Source organism: Cucumis sativus, chromosome 4, assembly GCF_000004075.3.
Source record: "Cucumis sativus cultivar 9930 chromosome 4, Cucumber_9930_V3, whole genome shotgun sequence".
In the NCBI taxonomy this organism is placed as follows: domain Eukaryota; kingdom Viridiplantae; phylum Streptophyta; class Magnoliopsida; order Cucurbitales; family Cucurbitaceae; genus Cucumis; species Cucumis sativus.
In genome coordinates this window covers 19,594,535-19,610,898 of record NC_026658.2, presented here as the reverse complement: position 1 = coordinate 19,610,898, position 16,364 = coordinate 19,594,535, and the positions used below count along the sequence as shown (strand labels likewise).

The window sequence follows — 16,364 nt, the reverse complement described above, 5'->3', positions numbered from 1 at the left end:
TATAACTTATAAACTTAAGCTTTTGGGTTGATGGGTGGATTTAACATAGTATCAAGCAAAAGGTTTTGTGTGTTTGAACCTTTTAATGTCATTTTTTTAAAATCAATATTGATTTTCAGTTGTTGGGCCTTTAACAAATTGTTCAATTGAGGGAGAGTTTGGAGTATTGATATAATTAAATAGTATAATCGAAAAACAGTGAGATTTGGATATTTAGTTATTTGTAAATCTGTTCACTTTTCAAATGCTAGATGGTATTTATTCTTCTCTAGTTCCAGTTTGTTTACCGTTTTAAATATATATATCAACAATGAAATAGTCTTTTGAAATTTTGCTTAAGGGTGAAAAAATGAAATTAAAGTTCCAATGTGTACGCATATCCTCTTTGATCTACCGTTCTCTTTATAAACGGATTTAAATATTTTCACTGAATTCCCTAGTTTCCTTTCCGTGTGATTTGTACAACTTTCTTTCTGGTCCCAAATGCCATAGAATATTGGATTATATAGATCACTTCAGTAGCATTCAACTCTAAATTGTGACTCTGATGTTGTTTCTTGTGTAGGATAATGGGGAGAAATTCACAAGCCTCTTAACTGCTATTGGTGCATATGCAGAAAGATTTTCTGCTGATCCAATCATTAGGAGAGTACTCTACTTATGGAAGAAGCTAGACAAAAATTAGTTATTGGTAATCAATTAATCTATGTCTCTACTTTGTTTCTTTTAAATTTGGTTTTGTTGTGTGGTTAGAGATATAAGTAGAGCTTAGAAATCACATCATTCTTTATATATATATATACATATGAATAACCCCTTCTCCTTGTTCTTCATGTCCTTTTAACAAAGAAAATGTGAAACACGAGAAGTTTCAGCTTGATGAAATAACTCAACTGGCGTCTTCTCCCCTTGGATTGCTTCTTTGAACACTCCATTCATGTGAATGGTTTTTTGGAAGATGGAGGCATTTTGTGGTTGAAGTATATATATGTACATGCATATTAAATTTATCCCAACCCATTCACGTGAAAGATAGGTAATTTGACATTTTCAATATTGAAAGATGGTTCATCTAACATGGATGGGTTTCAAGTATTCAGAGATAAATGTTCCTGAAAATTAATGGTTTTACATTTTTCCTCTTGATTTAAAAGATGATACATCATGGAAACGGGTTTTTGAAAATATAAAGGATAGTTCTAGGGAATGAGAGGGATTAATAATGATCTCTAGTTAAAATATGAGCATTCTGAATGATTGTTCTTTCAATTGTTGTGTACTGTGTATGATGCTTTATTTTAAAATATAAAGACTGCATATCAAGATTATTTGATTGAAAACATATTTTATAACTGTGCAGAAAATTGTGCATTTGGTAACTTTGAATTGCATATGAGATTGATGAAATCTATATATCTTGTTATTGTGAAATATATTAGCAAAGTTGGTTTTGGGAAGTGGGCTTGGGAATATTCTAGGATATAAAATAATTAATGATTACAAATATGGTGGAGTAGTTGTATCATTTTCCATTAACTAATATAGCCTAAAATCGTATACTATATTACAAAATTAATTCAAATTTCTTAAATTTTCTAGGAATATCATGAATTGCCTAATATTTTACATAAATATAGAATCTAAATGACCAATGTAGCTTCTAGGAATATCATGAATTGCCTAATATTTTACATAAATATAGAATCTAAATGACCAATGTAGCCCACCTTTATTATTAATAATAAATTAAAAAATAGAAAAAGGAATGTGGATCATAATTAATATTTGTATTTATTAAATATCTTATGGAAATATGATAAGTGATTAATTTTATTATAGTAATATTATAACAAAGACTTTTTATTAATTGTTTTTTTTAGTGATTTTGTTCAAAAAAATCTTTCCTCTCGATCTCTCTCTCACATTTCAATCTCTCTCTTCGTCTATTCTTTTTTTCGTTTTTCATTCTTTTTTATATATTCCGTCTAATTATAGTGTATATATTAAATAATACGGTATATATTTTATGAACGGAAAGTTATTAATTATTATATCAATTTGTCTATAGAAGGTGGACCAACAAGGAGGGAAATCAGGGACGTAGGTTACGATTTAAAAAATTTAAAAATAAAGTAAAAGTTTCATTATTCGGATACGTTGAATATTAATTATTCACAAAAGACGTCAAATAATAGAAGATTGGGGGAAGTATAAGTGGTGAAGAAGATGAACATCGGTGGCTAACTGATAAAGTGATTTTATGAGAAAAAAATTGACAAAAATTTAAGATTAGTAAAAATTTATATTTTATATTTGAAGTACATTAAGGATATAGAAACAAGAACCAGTCCCAACGAAAAAGCAGAATAAATGGAGTTGTTAAATAATAGTACTCCCATACTTCCTAATATAAGACCTGATCCCAACAAGACTACAAGAAAATCATGTATCGGTCCAGGCAAATCCATTATATGTAGTAAAAAAAGAGATAAATAAATCTAAATGTTTTTCATGACCTTATTGATCTGACCAGGAAAAAAAATGTATAATCAATTCCTAATTAAATCTTAAGGGGTGTGAATTAATGTAGGTACAGTTATTGTATTAATCTTAGTCTTGATCTGAAAGAGTAGAGTAGATTGAAACTATATATTTCGAAATATATAGTTTCAATCTAAATTAAGCTGCAATTCTCATGAATCAATAGTTTGGAGTTGTAGGTAGTGACCAAACAAACAAAACGAAAGAAACCTCATTTCTTTAGATCAAAACGGAACCTTAGTAATTTCCAATTACTCTTTAATCAACAGATTTACTTATTTTAAACTTAAATTTGAGGCAAATTCTAATTCAAAATTGTTCTAATTGTATAATCATCAACTACTGACATCGGTAAACGACCCAAAGAATTATTGAAAATATGCAGTAGTATATATGTGATAAATCACAAAATATAAATTTATTATTCAGTGGTATACCATAGTATATACGAATGGCGAGACATTTAATAAAAAACTTAAGTCGAACATGACAAGAATATGAACTGAATAATAAAAAATTAAACAAAATGGAAGGAACATACCAAAATATATGCTAAAAATGGAAAAATAAAAAAAAATATATATTACAAAAGAAAAGAAGAAAAAAAATATAAGAAACGGAAAATGAAAGAAGAAAAAGAAAGATTAATTACATATTGTGAAGCAAATCAAAATAGAAAGAAGAAAACAATTTTTGAAATGCAAATCAAACAAGAAAGCCAGGAATTGATAATCCTGAAAAAAAAAATTTTAATTTGGACATGAAATTAAAAATAAATATTCTGCAATATAATTTAAAATATTATTACCAAATAAGATAATAATTTATTACAAAGGTAATAAATATTTATTGACAAATACAAATGTATATATATATATTAATAATTAAGAAAGTTATCATTTATCTAATAAATTTTTAAAAAATTTAATCAATAATTAATAAAATTATCATTTATCTAATAAATTTTTAAAAAATTTAATCAATAATTAAGGAATTTATGATTTATATAATAAATTTTAAAAAATTTAATCAAGAAAATAAATAATAATTCAGTACATTTGTGAAATTTTCTAGTAAATATGTTTTGTCTTAATCTTTCATATATTTTTTTTCTTCTATTCTTTCATAAATTGCAGTTTTTCTTTTTCGATGCCGGACTTTTGAGAAATTACAAAAATGCCACAGTGATGTTTTGGCCCGTTTTAGGTTCGAATTACAATTCGACACCCAAGCGGAACAGTTTCGGCAGCGGTGCGAGCCCTTCGATGAACTGGATGCCGCTGCTCCACCATCGCCCGCGTAACCCACGCACGAAAGAGGTTCGTGTCTTCTTCGACGGCGTTACGACAGTATCCGCACTCACGAGCATCGGTAACTTCAATTTCCGGCGAATTCCAGCGTTTGCCTTGAATGGTAGCCTGTGTGGCTTCTTCTTCCTCTCTTCTGGCGAGTCTACGCTCCAGCGGACTCAGATGTGAACTTCCACACGGTTTCAACATTGTTCCAGTGGCTGTTCTCCAGTTTGTACAAGATTCAACACTATCCCATTCTGAATCAACTTTAAATTAGTAACTCAACGCCTGCAAATTCTACAGGGTTAACCGTTTTTTTAACACAAAGCAGAACTGTTCGATGCTGTTTGGTGGTATCCCGAAGGTACTGGTTCGCTCTAAACTCATTTCAAACTCATTTAAGTGTTGTAGTTTAGATTATAACCTTTGGAAACTTTATGTTTATAGCTTTGGATTGTTAGCAGATTCATTTTAACACTTTTCAGCAATCACCAAAGCTCGTTTTGTGAGATTTAGGTAGTAAAGCCTTGTTAAGCGTAATTTAGATTGGTGAACTCTCTTTCTCTCGAACTCTTGGAACTCTCTTTCTGTAGTTCGGCCTTGATTCAGAGTTTTGAAATTAAAAACTAAGGATGTTTGGGTTATAAAATATCTCCTGTACACTCTTTCAGTTTTAAATTAGTACTTAGACGTTAGAACTCCAGTTTGACCTTTAATGGTTGTCTTTATTGTTTACGAACCATTAGAATTGTTCCAGGAGCACAATATAATATAGTAGAATTTTACATTTTTTGTGGTGATGCTCTAATCACTAGCATTTTGAGGAGATGTTATGCGATCTCAGATGTGACTGTGAGGATGTTTATTTGTTGCTATGCTTGAATAACTTTATGATTAATATTGAGAGTGTTTTTAATGGATCAAGAATTAGAACCATGTTGTAGGTCCCATGCATTTTGGTGAGACTGTGTGAGAAAGATGTAGGAATGTCTCATGCAATTATAAAAGAAAGTTGGGTGAATATCAAATGTGTCTTGAGTTGAGTAATGAAGAAGCTCCAACATGCTATGAATAGTTTGAAAACAATTGCTGAAAGTGCTTCCCAAGACCTCCTTGAATACAATCGCTTGCTTGCTGAGCTCAAGCGTTCAAGTCGCTACATTGACTCTTTACAACTCTTCACTCAAATCCATTCATCACATTGCTTCAATATCAAGCCTGACCACTACAATCTCTCCACTACACTTGCTGTTTGTGCCAACTTTCGTGATATTGCTTTCGGGTCTCAACTCCATGGTTATGCAATTCGATCTGGGCTCAAATTCTACCCTCATGTTGCAAACACTGTTCTTTCACTTTATGCCAAAATAGAGGATTTTGTGTCTTTGAAAAGGGGATTCCAAGAGATTGAGAAACCAGATGTTTATTCTTGGACTACGCTGTTGTCAGCTTGTACGAAAATGGGTCATATCGAATATGCATCTGAGATGTTTGATATAATGCCAAAAGGTAATGTTGCGTGTTGGAATGCTATGATAACTGGGAGTGCAGAAAGTGGACTTGATTGGGTTGCCATGAACACCTTTTATGAAATGCACAAAATGGGTGTTAAGCCTGATAATTACTCTTTTGCTTGTATCTTGAGTTTGTGTACCAAGGAAATTGAAGATTTGGGAAGACAGGTGCATTCTTCGGTGATTAAAGCTGGATATCTTAGAAAAACTTCTGTGGTTAATGCTTTGATTACTATGTATTTTAGTATTGAGAACCTTGAGGATGCCTATGAGGTTTTTGAGGGAACTGAATCTGAGGTTCGTGATCAGATTACTTATAATGTAATGATAGATGGTTTGGTCTGTGTAAGAAGGAATGAAGAGGCCTTGATTATGTTCAAGGATATGAAAAGGGCATGTCTAAGTCCTACTGAGCTCACCTTTGTGAGCATTATGAGCTCATGTTCAATTATACAGGTTGCCCAACAAGTACACTCCCAAGCCATTAAGCTAGGGTTTGAATCTTTTACTTTAGTAGGTAATTCGACCATAACCATGTACACTTCTTGTGGGGAGTTTCAAGCAGCAAATGCAGTTTTCCAGATGCTAATAGAGAAAGATCTCATCTCATGGAATGCCATAATCTCGAGCTATGTCCAAGGAAATTTTGGCAAATCAGCTGTTCTTGCTTTTCTACAAATGCAGAGGACTGGAATTGGGCCAGATGAGTTCACCTTTGGAAGCTTATTAGGAGTTTCAGAGTTCATTGAGATAGTGGAAATGGTTCATGCCTATGTATATAAAAATGGGTTGATCCTCATTATTGAAATTTTAAATGCATTAGTTTCTGCATACGCGAAGTGTAGGAAGGTAAAACAGTCTCTTCAAGTATTTAGTGAAATCAATTCAAAAAATATAATCTCTTGGAACACCGTCATTTATGGATTTCTGTTAAATGGGCTTCCATTGCAAGCATTGGAGCATTTTTCTAAGCTCATAATGTCAAAGCTCAAGCCAAGCACATTTACACTCAGCATTGTCCTGAGCATTTGTGCAAATATTTCAACCTTGGACATTGGGAAACAGATTCATGGGTACATTCTCAGATCGGGAAACTCTTCTGAAACTTCCCTATGCAATGGCCTTATTACAATGTATTCTAAATGTGGGCTGTTAGGTTGGTCTTTGAGAACTTTTAATGTCATGATTGAAAGGGATATTGTATCATGGAATTCTATAATATCTGCTTATGCGCAACATGGGCAGGGGAAGGAAGCTGTTGATTGTTTCAAGGCTATGCAAGACATGCCCTCAATTATGCCTGATCAGGCCACATTTACCACTATTCTTTCAGCTTGCAGCCATGCTGGATTAGTTGAGGAAGCCTGTCAGATTTTGGATATAATGTTGATAGATTATCGTGCTGTCCCTAGTGTGGATCAGTTGTCTTGCATTGTCGACCTTATAGGTCGTTCAGGGTATATTGACCAGGCTGAAAGTGTAATCGAAAGTGCACAATATGGGGAGCATACACACGTTTGGTGGGCGTTGTTTAGTGCCTGTGCAGCTCATGAAAACTTAAGGTTGGGAAGAATTGTTGCGAGAATCCTTCTAGAGAAAGAACGTGATAATCCATCTGTGTATGTGGTTTTGTCAAATATATATGCTAGTGCTGGGTGTTGGGAAGAAGCAGCCAATGTGAGGGAATTGATTAAGAAAACTGGTTCAATGAAACAACCAGGCTGCAGTTGGATCAGGTAATTGTTTCTTGCGCTTCTGAACTTCGTTTACAAAGTTCTGGTCCTTCATTGGGGTGGATTTGACATATTATTTGTATGGTGGATTATGAATCAATTATGATTAAAGATCTAGTTTCCATGCCCATTTATTTCACCACAATTAGTTAGAAAAGTGGTAGCTTCTTAATGGAAAAAAAAAGAAAAGAAAACGCTGTTCAATGGTTAAGGAAATAAAAAAAAAAAAGAGATAAAAGGAGAAAGCATAAGCGATTGGCTGTGGATTTAGAAATGTTGCCAGTCTGCATGCTCAATAAATTGTTGACGTTCAAATTTTCATATTTTTATGAGTAAATTCTCTACTCGAGTTGTTCAGCTAAGATTTGAGGAAAGACCACGATCAAATCAACTACAAATAGGGAAATGCATTTGACTTGGAGTTCATAGAGATCATACCTGATAATCGAGTGTGTTTAGTTCGTCATAGATATTGAGCAATCAACGGTTGGAAACTCGAGACTACTCTTCTTAGAAGTATGAGGAAGAACTTCACACACAGGGTATTTTACACTATCCTTATTTTTGCTTAGCTCCATGCAAATTTAAACTTAACTTAATTATCAGAGTGTAGCGCGAGCGCCATACTATTTCTTGTTTTTGCATGCGTTATTGATAACTTTTATTTTGAGATAACACTACATTGTGATTTAGCCAGGTGGCCTGGCTAAATTTGTGCATGTCATGACGTCATTTGTTGTAACAAATTATTTTCTAACATGTGATGACTCATTCTAATCTTGTACCGTCCCATAAAGAAAATCTCGAGCTTGATCCCATAATGGCCATACTATTCTTGAATTTTATTGTTGGGTCTCTAATATCGATTTGGTGAAACGAAATGTTGGTTTGTAGGTGAGCTGCTGTCAATGTTGAAGATCAAAGGACACGAGCAAGTCAAGGAAGGCATTAGATGACGTTTAATTCAAGAGGAAGGAAGTAAAAGAACCGAAGAATGGACGAGAATAAAGCGTTAGACTTGGTATTCTTTCTTGGCCTATAATCAAAAAAATTAGATGAGAAAGTTCTTGATTTAATCTCCTTGTGTTTACGCATTGCTTTGTACTCAACAAAAGTTTCATTATTTTAGGTATGCCTTTCTAACTTTCTTCCTCCACTCATGCTCGTGTTCCTTTTTCATTGTGTGAACATGCTCATCTCCTTGCCCATTTAAATTTGATAAGATCTCGATCCCTCTCCAACTGATCTCTCTCCGACTGCCTTTGATATTCTTTGCGGATATTTTTTTCTATACTCAACCCTTCTCTGATTTTTCTTGCCTTCCTTTTGTCTTGTTCTGACCTATCTTTGACAACTTGCTTCTATTGTGGACAACAATAAGTGTCTATTTTACGCACTTGTTCGACCAATATTAGAATTTCTCTCGATTCTTCGTCTTCCTTGCTTTCTTCACACGTCTCGTTCCCTAACATTGATCCAAAGGCATGAGGATCGATCAGTAGCTTTTGAATCTTTGTTGTGCACAGTTGTTCCACCATTTGGATGCTCAATCGCTCAACACCCGTGGACAAGGATCTCAACTTCTCCTTAATTGCTAGCAATTTCTATACATTCATACAAATTCGAGCAAGTTCTTGGTCAATCTTGATCAATCACATTTAATTGTTCTTCCATCCATTTTTGCACCATTTTTTTCACTTCCCTCCCAAGTTGTTGCTCTAATACCAATTTGTAAGGATACTTCCTAACAAGAATCAAGACCTAAAATATATTGAGGATTAAAGAAGAAACTTCGATAGAATCCAAGTATAAAGGAACTTGGAACCTCTCTTTTGATTGCTCACCCAAGTCCTAGATCACTTACAAAATAGCCTCCCTTCACTCAATCATCCTCTTACTTTTTATACAACATCCAATAACTAACTTTCCAATTAATGACCAATATATCCCTTAATACTGACATTAACCATATCCAACAATGTAAAATTTGTTGTTTACTGTTCTTTTTCTGTCATATGTGTTGGGGGGAACTTTGAATATAATATAAACTGAATACGTTAGTATAAACCCACACTTTTTTTTTTTTTTAAATAGTGGTAAATTGTTTGATTATTTAAGTTAAATTTAACTGAAAGTTGATAAGCATAGTAAATTGTAATTTTGAGTGAAAAAGTGAGGGTGGCCACTAAAAGTGGGGGAAGTAGGAGGTGGAAGCTAAATGGTAAAGTGGAAGAGGTGGTGTTAGCAATGAAAGAAGTAAAGAGGCTGAAATCTTGGTTCAAGCGGTGGAGCCACTTTTTCATCAATTTTCAACTTGCTTAATAAGGTAGATGTGGGCTGCCTTGAAGATTGGTGCTCGGGAAGCTGAAGCAAATTGGAAGAAATCAGCAAGCAAACCAGAATTTCGGATCACTAAGTAGTAGTCTGGTGTTTTGATAATTTTGAGCTGTGGAAGTGAGGTTAAAAGCTGATATTGGTCAGGTTAGAAAGATATTTCGATTACTAACAACTTTTATGAAAGATGCTCAAGCTGAAAATGAAGGGAAAGAGATGAAATTGTAGGTAGAAGACAGTCGACCGGTTAATTTGCGAATCTGGAGTAGCCTCTGATGTTGGAAGCGGTTTGAGCTGTAGAAGAGGAGTTAGGAGCTGAAATTTTGAGGTTAACAAGTTAAAGGTCTTCTCTACATTCTTTATGAAGGATGTAAGAGCTGATTCTTGCTCGAAAGGGCTGGAATAATGAGGAATATTATTTTGACAAGATATTGGGTAGAACAGAACAAACTGGTTGGTGAGGTTGTTTTATCAATCCAAGCAATTCCAAAGCTTCAAATTCATAGGTTAGTTAGTTGATTTCTTATGGGTTTTATGAAAGAAATTTGAGGCAATTTGGTTGAGGAATGAGGGAGACAAACCCGTTTTGTGAATGCTTGCTGCTGTAAAGTTCACAGGTCTTAGGCATGAGAAGTTCCTTTGCTTCGAGGAGGTTGAGAGTGTTTCAGATGCCCAATTTTTTTGGTAAACTTGTTCTAACTATGGGTAAGAGCTTTACATAGGTTAGCTCGATTGATTTGGCTGTAAATGAGATGTAGGGATAACCGAAATCTGGTTGAAAATAATAAATTTTCTTAAGCTAGAGGTTGAAGATGACTCTTATATGTCATTATTTGCTTACCATAAAAGTGAAATAAGAAGACTGGGAGATTTAATTAGCCAATTGTGGTTTAATTTTCAGGTCAAGAAGAGATTGGACAAATTTATAAACCCGAGAGTTCTAGCTTTAATCAGTGAATGACAAAATGAGTTTAAAAGTTTTCCAAACATGTTTTAAAAGCTTAATGTTTTATGCTGAGTTTAAGTGTTTGCTTTGTACATTGATTTTTGAAAATTTCTTCGAAAGCATGAGTTTGATTTTAGAAATGTTTTCAAGTGTTTAAGAATGATATATAATTCAAGCGAGCATGATTTATGTTAAGTAATTGAGCCTGACTTGAGGTTTGAACAAGTATATTTATAGCAAAACATACTTGGAAAATTTTTGGTGAGTTCTTTAGGTTCTTATTAGTGACATGATTGAGATATTGAGTGCAAGGGTACTTTATTATATGTGCACATAGAGATGTTTTCGTTGTTGATGTTGAGTTTACTCCATGACAACGATGTTGTCGAGAGTGCTAGGCATGTCCCACTATTACAAAGACGATGGGAGTTACTAGGCGTGACCTACTACATCGTATAGATTATTGTATAGCTAGAGACGTTGAAAGTATTGGGCGTGCCCTACAACGTACAAAAGTTATGTGCTTGCTTTATTTTTTAATTGTATTGCAAAATTAATTCGTGGATGTCATGATAGCCTCTAAGCATGTGATTTGAGTTAGGCGACTGGGCTAGGGTTGTGCAATAAAAGGGACACAATCCTAATTCCTACCTATATGTTGCTAACCTTCATTAATTCAGCGATTTAGTACAAGTTTTCCTTTCTCTTGCTCAAGTGTAAGCGAAAAGAGAGATTATCTAGGTAAGTCAGGGTTAAACACAGAGAATTGGTGATCCTAATGGGTTAATCGCAAGTTCTAACTTTATGAGGTATCTATACAGTATATTGATATGAACCGTATGTATTTTCTCCTATATATTTGTACTATTGTGCGATAGGGTATTAGGATGGAGATGAAATGAAATGAAACGAAATGTGAACTCAAGTATTAGGTGATGACATGTATGAATATTTAGCTAATTAAGTGTAATGATAGAATAGTTAACATGTTTGAGGCAATACAAAACATTTATTAGCTTTAGAATTAAGGCGAGCATCCTCTTGGTGCTTTCACCGTACTTGCTTGTCTTTCGGACCAAATACTTGAAGTTAAGAGATGCTTCTAATCTTTCTAAATGAATTACAAGCAACTCATTCTATATTTAGGCAAACAACCACTCGGTGCTTTTGTTGCATACATGCATTTTTTATATGTATACTAAGGATAAGTTTGACGACAAGATTGCATTGCTACAGTCTTCGTGACAACAGTTAATACTTTTTCTTTTCTCTCTAATAGGACAAGGCATTAATGGTTGTATTTAACCGAATGGGACAAATAACACAAACATCCAGACTATTTATCGTCAATTAATGAAACATCAACCATTTTTTACATTCATGTCAACCATTTATCGTGTTTTGCATGGTTGTATTTATCGTGTTCCAGGGCTTCATTATGCTAGTTGCCTTGTTGGTCATGTTGTCTCCTCATTTGATGTTTCATTGTCGGTCTACTTTTCTATTTTTTGTTTGCATAAAAACATGCAAAACACGATAAATAGGGATAAAGTTTTTGTAATCCATAACGCGCAATCTAATCGATGTATCTATATATTTACGGATTTTCTTTCTATTTTATGCGTTAAGGCCTCATTTTTCTACCTAAAATGCTATAATAATTTGTATTTCTACCATTTATCAACATGCTAGTTATGGTTAAACATGAATTGCTTTGTTAGATATTTTTTATTGGAAATTTATTAATTGTTTTTTTATTGAGATTATTTATATAATATTTTTGAGAAAGCATGTTTTATTTAAAAGTTAATCATACACTGTGTTTTAGTTCACACTCTTTAAAATTTTTTCCTACTTTCAGGTAAAGATCGTGAACTCGAGATGATAGAATTGCAGCCTCAAACTACTCGCTCGAGTCTGACGAAACCCTTAGCCCTCAACAACAAAGAAAAAGAAAGAAAGGAAAACTCTTCAATTTTTGGATGAGATACAACAAATTAATAACCAAGCTACTTTGTATAGGTTAACAACTTAATAACTCGATAAAATACAAAATAAATCAAATAAATGTAAAAATTAAAATATATCAAAGTTAACTCAGTTTAGTTGTTACTTTCAGTACAATAAAAAATAACTCATAACTCATTCAAATTAAGGAAAGTATAAATTTGACTTTAAACATGTTAAATATGTTAATGAAACATGATCTTAATTGGATGGTTTTCAATTTAATTTGAAATTCCTTACAAATGACTTTAATCTATACAATTTTTCATGAACTTAATTGGATGGTTTTCAATTTAATTTGAAATTCCTTGCAAATGACTTTAATCTATACCATTAAATCCATTTCACGTTTCAATATTCAACCATCTTTTATCTTAATCTTGAAAACATTTTATCTTAATCTTGACAACAGGGCAAAAAAAGCTAAATTTGATTTATCGTCAAATTTGATTAAAATAACCTTATAGCAAGGCTCATATATCCTTCCAATTTAGAATTTTGCAAGGCTTAAATGTCCTTCCAAATAAAAAATAAAAGTTCTTCGTATGGTAGAAAATATTAAATTAATTCTTATCATAATTAAATTGTATTTAATAATTTGATGTTTGGACAGTTCTTATCAGAAAGCCAATTAGCGATAGTCAAATTTGAGGCCAAGTGGACTAACTTTCATCAAAGCGAAAGAAAAGGCAACTAATAACCAAGCAAATCCCTATGCCAAACCAGCATTTATAATGTGTTATAAATGTAATCGACATTCACAGGTTGTTCATAACCGCAAATCCCTATGCCAAACCAGCATTTATAATGTGTTATAAATGTAATCGACAGAGAATTCATAGGTTGTTCATAACCTCGGCTGGGTCAAAATATTGTTTCACCCCTAAAATTATATCTTGCTCCTTAAGTCTCGTCAGTTCGTTATCGTACAATTGATTTAAGGTACAATCTATAAACTGAATCTCTCTCGAACCAATGAGAAGGTGGGGCCCTTGTTCAAGACTTGAATTTAGTTCTTAACAGAACAACCTATCTACTTTTAACCATAAAGCAAGTAGGAGTAAATTTCGTCTTACACCCTATTTCTAGGTTCAGTCTTATGTAAACAGTTTAAATTGGATGTCCCACTTTGATGTCTCTACATGAACGACTCAAAATCACATTGTTTCTACTAACCACAAAGTGGTTCAAATTCATAGTAACCCTACAATAAGTCACTCAACCTTATTCATATATTATAGACGATTTAAGCTATATACTCAAAATTGATCCATGTTTATGTCTCTACATAAAGTTCAAGTTTACCCAAGATAGCCTTGGGATCTTAGTTTATTGGATTCAAGATTATAGTATCCAACTTAACTAATAATTACTCAATAACAACTTTATTGAAATAGAATATGATTTTAAATTACAAACTATAAGTTTTAGGACATAAATTGTAATAGGTCAAACCATATTTGGATAGTTAAACACCATAGTCTAATGTTTTCACTTTTTATGAAGAGAAAATGATGACGACCAAAGGTCATCTTCAACCTCTAGCCTTAAAAAATATTCCAAATTTCGGCTAACTTTCCGATGACACTCTGATGATCCATAAACCTCATTTCCAACCAAAATCAATTAAATTAACCTATATAAACCTCTTGACTAACTAACCTAGAATTTTGACCTTAAAATTTGCTTGGATTGATCAACATCAACCTTAAAAACACCTCGCTCACATTCAACCAAAAATCATGTACAATATTAAGTTTCTTTTAATTCCAGCCATTTTAAGAAAGAATTACCTCTTACATCCTTCATAAAAAATGTAGGCAAGCCTTTTATCTTACTAACCTTCAAATTTTAGCTTTTAATTCATTTTCTACACTTCATAATCTTAAAAATACCAATATAAACCCTAGACCTTAAGTTCTTAAGAATTTCTAAGGGTTGAAGAAAGTTCAGTGTTGCTTAGGGTTGTTATGTTCTTGTTGATTAGGTAATCATGTTGATGAGGAGCCTGATTAAGTATTGATATGAATCTTGTGGAAGGCCAAAAGAGTGTAAGAAGTGTTGATAAGACGAATTTTGGTTAAGTACAAAGTGTTGTATGTGAAGAGCATGCTAGGAGGGCAAGTAGGATGATGAGAACACTAAACAGATGTCTACGCACCCAAGCATGAAGTTGTAGTGAGTAGGCATGAAAACCTCTAAGGAGGCTTGTCTTAGGTTCCTAAACACACTTCGGCGAGAAGAGGCAGGGCAATGAGGTTGAAGAAGTTAAGTGTTGTTGGAAGGCAAGCTTAGGCGTTGAGCTAAACAGCCATGAACTTGAAAAGGTTTTGCGTCCAAGTGAAGGAGCTTAGCAAAGCGTGTTGTTTGAAGACTTGTGGGTAAGGAGCTTGAGGCTGGGTGTTTAGAGGAATTCTATAGGCGTTTAAGACAAGTTGCCTAAGTGGAGAAAAGGTGCCTACATCATGCAAGGGTAATTTTGAGGGCAAATAGGAGGTGGCAAAGGTTGGCATGCAAACTGCACTATATAATGGTTAACTCAGATGAAGAAAGTGCACATGTTTAAGTCAGTTTTGGAGTGAGGCTGTCGGACAAAGGTGAGGCAAGGAAGCTTGAGTTTGAGTTCAAGAAAGAGAGAAATGTCAAATTTCGAAGGAATCTGTGGAGTCTTTTGAGGCTACACATCAATTCTCTTTGAATTTGAAGTTGAAATTTTGAAGAATGAACTTTTTCATTTTGATTGTTGGATTAAAGGATATGAGCTTTGGAAGTTGAAAATCATTTTCTGAAATTTTTGTAGTTTTTAGGTAGGCTTAAAGCTTGTCGAGCATCAAGACATAAATGGCTTGTTGAGGGAGCGTTGATAAGTTAAGGAGGTTATTTTAGCCCAAGTGTTGGCATGCAACATGACCAAAGCACAGTCATGTGCCATAAGATATGCGCTTAAGCCGTGCACAAGGTCATGCCCATGAGATGTGGCATTCTGTTGTGTGAGCACGTGTGTGAAGTGATACGACGACCATGGCGTGCGACATGTGAGGTGCACGAGGAAAGCATGCGGCCAGACATCCTGATGCCCTATGTGTGCGTTGCTTGTTCGTTCAATATGTGCATGCATTTGTTCGTAGATGCGTCATGTTTAGGCTCTAAGTGAGCAACCTATTAGGCAACTAGATAAGGATGATGCGATGAGCAAATCCTATCTATATGTTGCTAAACTTCTTATGATAAACATGCAATACAAGTTTTCCTATCGATTGCCCAAATGTAAGCAAAACGATAGGTTTTTTTGGTAATCCAAGGTCGAACACAGGAAATTTCCATCAAACCTTAGTTATAAAGCCCACTTCTCATCTAGGCAGTATACAATTCAATACAATATAAAGTAAATGTGTGTGTACTACAACTACTATCTACATTAGATAATTCTATAAAAGGTGGTTAAAAGTAAAATATAAACTAACTTGTGTTAAGAAGGTGTGAAAGAAAGTTTTTGTGTTCTAGGAAATTAAGTCATATGATAGTCCTTGATGCAATAGGGATCAAGTAATCGTCATCTAATTAAAGAGAGAACCTCTTAGTGCCTATACGCCACATTTACTTTCCTCTTGGGATGTAAATGATAAAGATAAATTTCGCGATAGCTATCTAGATTTCATCACTTATAAGGGTCATATTACCTCTATTTTAAGGGTGAAAACTTCTCAACGTCAAGCTCCTACACTTTCTCCTTTCGGGACACAAATGATGGAGGTCTAATCGTCATGAGGGAGTTTATTTTCAAACTCTTTTTTGTGCACGTTTAGCTATGTCCTTGCTATCTACCCTCTCAAGCAGTTGGCGACAAACATTGACCAAGCAATGGAGTAAAGGTCAGTTAAACGTGATGAACCATATAAGCTAGATCTCTTGTCACAAATTTATCACAAGCCTAAACTACTTATAACACTTCAACAGATGAACAATAACGAAATGATAGATTGAAAGGGATAAAGTT

At 33.7% G+C, this 16,364-nt stretch overlaps 2 protein-coding genes across 10 annotated transcripts in view; both read left to right on the top strand.

Annotated features, from left to right (window-relative positions):
• LOC101222649 (DNA polymerase I) overlaps positions 1-1,328 on the top strand; it is a 53,702-nt gene extending 52,374 nt beyond the window's left edge. For 2 of the 3 annotated variants that reach the window (XM_011655563.2, XM_004144297.3), the window contains one exon: positions 566-1,241. In XM_011655563.2, coding sequence (XP_011653865.1) covers positions 566-685 — 120 coding nt within the window. In that variant the 3' untranslated portion in view covers positions 686-1,241. Of the gene's footprint in view, positions 1-565 lie in introns of all 3 variants that reach the window. The other variant, XM_031884068.1, reaches the window with a different exon arrangement.
• A 2,346-nt stretch (positions 1,329-3,674) lies between these two features.
• Positions 3,675-12,478, top strand: LOC101208803 (pentatricopeptide repeat-containing protein At3g49740). Of its 7 annotated transcripts, none has more exons than XR_969297.2 (5): positions 3,675-4,197; positions 4,778-7,083; positions 7,550-7,622; positions 7,975-8,101; positions 12,222-12,478. XR_969297.2 is itself a non-coding variant. In XM_004144320.3 (2 exons), exon 2 carries the CDS (start codon positions 4,880-4,882, stop codon positions 7,085-7,087), a length of 2,208 nt encoding a protein of 735 aa, XP_004144368.3. In that variant the 5' UTR covers positions 3,675-4,197; positions 4,778-4,879. The 7 variants fall into 7 exon arrangements, 1 of the variants encoding a protein (XP_004144368.3); XR_004216264.1 differs by having other exon boundaries at positions 7,540-7,622; XR_004216266.1 differs by having other exon boundaries at positions 7,439-7,622.
• The last annotated feature ends 3,886 nt before the right edge of the window (positions 12,479-16,364 follow it).